The sequence below is a fragment of the Aegilops tauschii genome, chromosome 3 (assembly GCF_002575655.3).
Source record: "Aegilops tauschii subsp. strangulata cultivar AL8/78 chromosome 3, Aet v6.0, whole genome shotgun sequence".
NCBI lineage: Eukaryota > Viridiplantae > Streptophyta > Magnoliopsida > Poales > Poaceae > Aegilops > Aegilops tauschii.
In genome coordinates this window covers 287,266,779-287,275,352 of record NC_053037.3, presented here as the reverse complement: position 1 = coordinate 287,275,352, position 8,574 = coordinate 287,266,779, and the positions used below count along the sequence as shown (strand labels likewise).

The 8,574-nt window shown below is 47.1% G+C and overlaps 1 protein-coding gene across 1 annotated transcript; it reads right to left on the bottom strand.

Annotated features, from left to right (window-relative positions):
- Positions 1-220: 220 nt before the first annotated feature.
- On the bottom strand, positions 221-5,191 carry LOC109761892 (carbamoyl phosphate synthase arginine-specific large chain, chloroplastic). The gene is made up of 3 exons (XM_020320700.4): positions 3,758-5,191; positions 2,254-2,949; positions 221-2,111 (listed from the first exon to the last, which is right to left on the bottom strand). Exons 1-3 carry the CDS (start codon positions 5,039-5,041, stop codon positions 573-575), a joined length of 3,519 nt encoding a protein of 1,172 aa, XP_020176289.1. The 5' UTR covers positions 5,042-5,191; the 3' UTR covers positions 221-572.
- Between the last annotated feature and the right edge of the window lie 3,383 nt (positions 5,192-8,574).

Genomic DNA, 8,574 nt, shown 5'->3' with positions numbered 1-8,574 from the left:
GAGAGAGAGAGAGAGATTGCCTGAAACTCGTGTAAAAACCCAAACAGAAAGATCATTTGCCGACACGAAACATAACTAACAAACATTGAGACGATTAAATTCTCCTCCAATATTCAAGCGCAGAAGGATTTTTATGTGGAGATGCAAACAAACTGCAAGAGAACCTGGTAGAAACCGCGGGTAACCAGGAGCATGGCAGATAAAAATTATCATCACAATGTTTGGGGACAAATAAGTACAATATAGATAGGTTGCACAAATTTGCGCCACGGGGATACAAGTACATGCTCCAGTGTGGAGATGATACAACCATCAGATTGCAACTGGAGGCCTTATTCTATAGATAGATAGATGCCGACCCTACTCTTACACGGTAAAAATACAAATCCCCAACATCAATTTTTGACTCCCAACACTCAGCAACCAAATGTGATCTCGACACTTGCCTTTGCGCATGCAGTAGGTGTGACTATCGTAGCAGCAGGTAAACAAAATCCTGCATGGCGCAGGATTCTAGTTCATATTAATAAAGACATTAGATGGAAAAAGGGCGAGCATGAGGGTATATGACCCTAAGGGGCAACTTGTGCGGCGGGCAGCTTCTGTGGTGCATCGGCAGGCTGGAAATAGTCTTGCAATGCAAGAATCTCAATTGACTTGTTCTTCATACTCTTGATGGCGTCCATGGTAGCCCGTGCACCATCCACAGTTGTGATTATGGGCACCTTGTAGGCCAGAGCTAGCCTACGCAGCTGGAGGCCATCTCTCGAGTCAAGGTCATCGCCTGAGCTTGTTATCACCATCACCTGTATCTGACCATTCTTGAGCATATCTCTGGCATTTGGTCGCCCCTCGTGTATCTTCAGAACTGGCTCCACTGGGATGCCCTCAAGCTGAAGTACTTTGGCTGTTCCAGATGTTGCAATGATGTTGAACCCAAGTTCACGGAACCCACGCCCAATTTCAGCAAGGTGGCGTTTCGTCAAGTCGTTTAGGCTAACAAACACAGTGCCACTTACAGGGAGTATCTGTCCAGCGGCAATCTGAGCCTTTGCAAACGCGCCAGAAAACTCATAGTCAATGCCCATAACCTCTCCAGTGCTGCGCATCTCTGGTCCAAGAAGAATGTCACACCCTTGGAATTTCTCAAATGGAAGAACAGCCTCCTTGACAGAAACATGCTTAGGAATCACTTCTTTCGTAAACCCAAGCTCTGGCAAGGTCACTCCAGACATGATCAGAGATGCATATTTAGCCAACGGGTGGCCAATTGCTTTTGAGACAAAAGGGACTGTGCGTGAAGCTCGTGGATTTGCCTCAAGAAGGTACACCTCACCAGTAGGAGTGATAGCGTACTGGCAGTTCATGAGCCCACAGACATTGAGACGCTTTGCAAGCTTTGTGGTCCATGACCGAATAATATCCAAGCACTTGGTTGAGACCGTTCTAGTGGGAAGAGAACATGCAGAATCACCAGAATGTATACCAGCCTGCTCAATATGCTCCATAATTCCACCGATCACAACATTCCCAACTGAGTCTGCCAATGCATCAATATCAATTTCAATTGCATCATTCAGATATTTATCCACCAGGACAGGCCGTTCTGGATCTACTTGCACTGCAGTCGCAAGGTACTTTATCAATTTTTCATCATTGTACACAATCTCCATTGCTCGTCCACCAAGAACATATGAGGGCCGGACAACAACAGGGTAGCCTACTTCTGAAGCAATTGACAACGCATCAGACTCACTTCTTGCTATCCCTCCTTTAGGTTGCTCAATCCCAAGCTCTTCAAGAATTGCGTTAAATCTTTTTCTGTCCTCTGCGGCATCAATAGAATCGGGTGACGTTCCCCATATCTTCACAAATCCTGTGCCTGAAGCAGACCGCAGCTTCTTCTCCTCTAGATGGCGTTGTATCGGAAGGGCGAGCTTTAGAGGAGTTTGCCCTCCGTACTGCACAATTATACCATCTGGGCGCTCCAAATCAATGACATTTGTTACATCCTCAACTGTCAATGGTTCAAAGTACAGCCGGTCGCTGGTATCGTAGTCAGTTGAGACAGTCTCCGGATTGGAGTTCATCATTATAGTCTCATATCCGGCCTGACAAAGAAATTTATTACATCAGCGCTACAATTTTATATTTAAAAAAGGAGGCCTATACCAGAATGTAATTGCCTATTAAACTCATGATGAAACACGGGCCATAAAAAGTAAGGTGGAAACAAATGAAGTAAAAACAAACCTCTCGGAGCGCAAATGAGGCATGGCAACAGCAGTAATCAAACTCAATACCCTGCCCTATCCTATTGGGTCCACCACCCAATATTAAGACTTTCTTCCGATTAGTTGGAGCTGACTCACATTCATACTCATATGAAGAGTACATATACGGGGTGTTGGCTTCAAACTCAGCGGCACAGGTATCAACACGCTTGTATGTTGGAGTGACTCCTAATGCAGAACGCCTCGCTCTCACATCACTTTCTGACGAAGATGTCGCAAATGCAATCTGCTTGTCACTAAAACCCCTCCTCTTCACTTGATAGAAGTCATCTTTTGAGAGCTGGTCTAAGTTCTTTGAAATAAGGAACTGCTCAACATCAACTAGCTCCTTGAGCTCTGTAAGGAACCATTTATCAATAAAACTAATTTCATGAATGTCTTCAACCCTCATGCCTTTTTTGAAAGCAGCATAAACAGCATGGATACGATCTGGATTAGGTACACGTAAGCTATATTTTATCTTTTCCCAGTCCCAGTCAAGTTCCTTGATGGGCGCACAACCCCACCCTGCAAAGCCAGTCTCCAATGAACGAACAGCTTTCTGGAAAGATTCCTGGAAGGTCCGCCCTAATGCCATTGACTCACCAACAGACTTCATCTGTGTGGTTAATATTGGTTCAGAACCAGGGAATTTCTCGAACGCAAATCGCGGTATCTGCAAAGCAAATACAATACATTAGCTGAGCTGAACGAACAGTACAAGTACAACCTCCGAATGATGAAAAACATAAAGAACATGCAAATGAGCAAATCAATAAAAGTAGCAAGATCATTGTTTGCTGCTTCTCGAGTATATTCCAACATGCGGATGTTAAATTATTTGCAGTAAGAACAACATGAGATAACATCTAAGAAAAGCTATGAGATAGAAAGAAATTTACAAACATGACAGTCTCCTTGATATCAAGTTATGCTTTACAGATTAATATTTGGTGTGCTAGCAATTAGAAGTAGGAACACAGCAATTAGATTAGTCAAAGATGCAGAGCTCCAATATAAAGAACAAAATAGGAACTCATTTGATTGTGATGTTTGGATTCTGAATTGACTAATGTAGCCAAGAAGATAAGAATGATTAGTGAAGCAACATGAAGTAAACCGTGCAAGAGATAAAGGATAACTAAACAGTACTACTTTATCTTTAGTCGAATAAAGAAGCGCCATTGAACTACTGACAGGGAGATGCCGATGCACATATGACAATTCCCTTAAGCAAGGAATAAGAAATTTTACTCATCCTGTTAAAATATCTTGAGAGTATGCTGGCCAAACCAATCATTAGCAGTTGAAAAGTTCTATGGCATGCAGAGCACATAAAGAGTAAGCTATCGGTACTACAGTTGGAAGTTGCAGCAAACACCATCTACACAACACAAAGTTAATGTTGGATGGATGCAAAATTTCTACAATGAACCAAATACGATTTGCCCCAAGGAGGCTGCAAAGAGATTCAAAATGACTACCTTTGTGACAACATAGTCAATGGAGGGCTCAAAGCTAGCAGGCGTCTTCTTTGTGATATCATTTGGAATCTGGTCCAACGTATAACCTACTGAGAGTTTTGCTGCCATCTTGGCTATAGGGAACCCAGTCGCCTTTGATGCAAGAGCTGATGACCTTGAAACCCTGGGGTTCATCTCAATCACCATGACCTCCCCATCCGCAGGGTTAACGGCGAACTGCACATTGGAGCCACCGCATTCCACACCAATCTCCCGGATGATGGCCACCGAATGGTCCCTGAGTCTCTGGTACTCCTTGTCAGTGAGCGTCTGAGCAGGCGCTACCGTGATCGAATCACCTGTATGCACGCCCATGGGGTCGATGTTCTCAATGGAGCAGATGATGACCACATTGTCAGCCATGTCACGCATCACCTCCAGCTCGTACTCCTTCCACCCGAGCAGGGATTTCTCCACAAGCACCTGCTGCGTGTGTGAAGCCGCCAGACCAGACCGGCAAATGTCCTCAAACTCGGCCCTGTTATAGGCGATGCCTCCCCCAGTGCCACCAAGTGTGAAAGCTGGTCGGACAATGAGGGGGAACTCACCAATGTCCTTGGCGATTGCGAGGCACTCCTCAAGCGTGGTGCCGATGCCAGAGGGGGGCGTCTTGAGTCCGATGCGGTCCATGGCCTGCTTGAAGAGCTGGCGGTCCTCGGCGGCGCGGATAGCAGGGAGGGAAGCGCCGATGAGGCGCACACCGAGCCGATCGAGCGCGCCGGATTCAGCGAGAGAGACGGCGAGGTTGAGCGCCGTCTGTCCGCCCATGGTGGGGAGGAGCGCATCGGGGCGCTCATTGGCGATGATGCCCTCGACGAGCGGCGGGGTCATGGGCCCGATGTAAGTGCGGTGGGCGAGGTCGGGGTCGGTCATGATGGTGGCCGGGTTGGAGTTGACGAGCACCACCTCGTATCCCTCCTCGACGAGCGCCTTGCAGGCCTGTGTGCCGGAGTAGTCGAACTCGCACGCCTGGCCGATGACGATAGGCCCCGCGCCGAGAATCATGATCTTCTTGACGCCGGCGAGCTTGCCGCCCTTGGTGGGCTCCGCGGCGAAGTGGCGTACGGTGACGGCGGTGTCCTGTGCGGCGCCGTTGGAGGAGGCGGAGCGGGCGGAGAGGCCGCGGCGGGAGGAGCCGTGGTGGCGGCGCGGGAAGGGGAGGAGGGAGCGGGAGAGCACGGTGGCGCGGTGGGCGTGGGAGGGGCATGCGCGCAGCTGGGAGTGGGATGAGAGTGAGGTCGCCATGGCGGCGGCGGCGGCGCGGAGGCGCGCGACAAGGTTGGTGGTGAAGAGGAGGCGGCGGCGAGGTGGAGGGTGGAAGGGGGGCGATGGGATGTAGGGTTTTCTTGTAGAGGGATTAAGAGGCGGGGGCGTGTTACTGTGAGGGTGTCGCGGTGGCGGTCGCGGGTGGTTTGGTTCTAGGCTACAAATCGTCGGCATGTTTTACTCTCCCTCCCTCCTAATTCCTATCGGACACGAATTTGGTACCCAAGCCGATCTCATTCGTGTACCATAAATCAAAATTTCAATAAAATTTTGCATATTTTGATGGGGTCCAAAATACTTGTAACCCTGGAATTCCGAACCTGATTCAAGCTAAAATGTAAATTTGGTTAAAAACATTAAATTTTTATTGAATATTGGAAACTCAAAATACGAAATAATTTCCAAAATTTAGCATATTTTGGTGATGTCCGAAATTAAAAACCTTGTCTTGTACAACCACAACTTGGCATAGTCTCTATCCGTATGAACTCGAGCTATAGCCAACCGACACATTGTTCAGCCTTCTACGTTGCCTCCTTTTCAAAATTACGAGTCATCTCGATCATCCTCGGTGTGGCCTAACTCCTTCATCATTGCTTCCAGATCGTGCTGCTGCGCGAACACGGAGCTTGAAGTTGCCGCCATGGAAACCTAGCCTGAAAGAGACTCCCAACCTTCGAAACCCTATCAGGGGCATCCGGCGATGAAGGATCACACGCTTTGGTCCGAACATGTTTCAAGCCTCGAGAGACGGTGAGGGGATGCGGGCTCAACCACCAGTGCAGATTGCATGCACCCACGAAAATAAGGCCTTTACACATCCAAATAAAAATCCGTCACGTAAGGCCTTGTTTAGTATTGGTCTTTTTCACACATATGAGGTTTGAGGGGTTGGGGGAGGGGGGGCTGGTTATCCCCTTCCCTCCACCCAATCCCATCAAACCCCCAAAATTCCTAAATCCTAATCCCTACATACTTGGACCTTAGGAATTCATGTCACGTGTAGTATACAAAATCAGAAAATTTAATGGTGGCTGCCTAAGAGTTACCACAAGTCTACAACTAGCATAGTATAGCACAAAAAATATATAATCTTTACAACACATGGATAAATCTTCTAACAGAAATACCCCAAGATAAAGTTGTAACTGGAGTCGACAAATAGAACAAGATAAATATAATTAGTAATTTACACAGTATAAGTAATCAGTTTGTGTGTCTCAAATGCATATCGAGTTATATTTCTCAAGCACAAAAACAATCAAATGGCCCACAAAAATGGCACCTCGAGTTCGTCGGTCAGTCAACGCCTTTCTATCTAAGGCACATTCCATTTCCGCGGTAAGATCCTGACGAACTCGAGGCTACTGGGGAGGGAATGCCCATCATGAAGGCCCACAACGACATAAGGACCAGCTAAAGGCCCAAGCCCACGAAGGTTACAGTCCATGATGTGGCCTAGTAAGTGGGTCATCTTCCAGTCGGACGCCTTTTCCTCTAACCAGGCAAGGATTTCCAGTTGGTTTACCAGCAGGCCAACAGTCAGCCAATTAATGGAGGCTTAGCCCACGATCTCGAGTAAGCATTAAGTGTAGTCGTTACCCGGCGACATTATATCTAGTTAATTGTGGTCGTTATAACTAAGTTATTGTCACGACCGGTTTTTCAATAAAATAATTATTGAGAAACCAATCCCTGTTACGGACCAGCGAGGAAGAATTCCTTCTCACTGATAGACAATACATTGGTCACAGAAGAAAAATACCAGGAGTACTAAATATAATACAAAGTTGAGCAGAGACTGCCCAACAATTTATTACATGCACGCTGATAAAACAATACGGCGGATAGGGTGGCAAACTTCTAACTCACGATAATAACGGTGGTGGAAATATCACTGCCAAGCGAGTGACATGATTCCAGAAAACTACAACTCATCGAGCGTCGGAGTGAGGCTCGAGAAGACTTATTGCGGGGGGCGGAAGCGTAAACAACATAAGTGACCAATATCCGGGATCGCGCAGGACTGACTGGGACTCCTCTAGGCATCGGACGCGCTATCAAACTCTTTATCCAAGAGATCGCCTTCGTCAACATCTGGCCAAATCAACAAGCCAGGTGAGTACTATGAAAGTACTCGCAAGACAGTTCGGACATAAGGTATAACAAATGCAAACATGAAACACATGAACAAGTTAACCAGAGTGATCAGACATAGAGATAATAAATACTGGGTGCCAAGCGAGGGTCTGAATGACGCCTCGAGCGGAAACTGCAGAATAGTAATGCGGGTGCCAAACGAGTGTCTGAAAGACTCCTCGAGAGGAAAATGCGGAATAATAATACAGGTGCCAAACGAGTGTCTGAAAGACTCCTCGAGCGGAAAATGCGGAATAATAATACTGGTGCCAAACGAGTGTCTGAAAGACTCCTCGAGCGAAAAATGCGGAATAATAACACTGGTGCCAAACGAGTGTCTGAAAGACTCCTCGAGCGAAAAATGCGGAATAATAATACTGGTGCCAAACGAGTGTCTGAAAGACTCCTCGAGCGGAAAATGCGGAATGATAATGCCACAGTCGGGCGTCGGGGCGACACCACATAAAGGGCTTATAACAGAAAATAAAGACAGTACATGCCACAGTCGGACGTCTGAGCGACATCGCATAAAGGGCTTATATTTAAAGTGAGAAACGAGTACACGCCACAGTCGGACGTCTGCGCGACGTCTCATAAAGGGCTTATATTGTAACACAACAATACAATAGTTCGGGAATATAACTTATCACAAGCACGAGACAAATATAATGTTAGTCCATCCACAGGAATAACAATGAAATTGAATTTACCACTTGAGCTTGTTCACCGGGGGCAAGTTTTTCACACGGATAGATTTGGATATAAAGTCTACATTACTGATCATGGATACGATGATTTGGAAAGAATTGACTCTGCAGAGTTTGTACTTAACCACAGCCAACGGATTTCAGTAGTCACGGGGACTAGTTCCGTCTACGGTGTTCTGGAAGGAACACGTCTAACCAGTACACACCCAATTTAACCATCCGAAGCCAGGGATCACCCTCGGCAACATTCAAGAAAAACCTTGAGTCGGGGAGGCTACAACCTCGCGTAGCATGGGATCAAATTTCTATACGCGCGCTATAAGGGGGTGCCCCCCCTCTCGGTCCCAACCGGAAACACCCATGCCCCCTGACCGAATGACTGGCTTTAATCCTGGGCCAAGGTACCATCATCCCGGCCTCTCTGTTTGGTGTGTACACGGAAAGAGGTTACCAACTTACTAAACCGTATCCTGGCAATGAGACATGTGGTAGCACGGAAAGGGGAAGGGACGATAACACGGCTCCAACCATGTTAACGTCGGAAAAGTCGGATGACACAAGGCTGGCATGCTACAACAGTACCACCTTGCTGCCCTTCATGTCACCACATGATTAGGCCACCTCTCATCAGAGGTCATCGCAATTTTGGAACATGCGGGAAAAGAT

Excerpts from the sequence above, each read along its gene's own strand:
- LOC109761892 (XM_020320700.4), bottom strand. The coding sequence starts at position 5,041 with ATGGCGACCTCACTCTCATCCCACTCCCAGCTGCGCGCATGCCCCTCC. Across the intron at positions 2,950-3,757 it reads TTGACTATGTTGTCACAAAG|ATACCGCGATTTGCGTTCGA; the intron begins GTAGTCATTTTG and ends TTTGCTTTGCAG. Across the intron at positions 2,112-2,253 it reads CCTCATTTGCGCTCCGAGAG|GCCGGATATGAGACTATAAT; the intron begins GTTTGTTTTTAC and ends TTTCTTTGTCAG.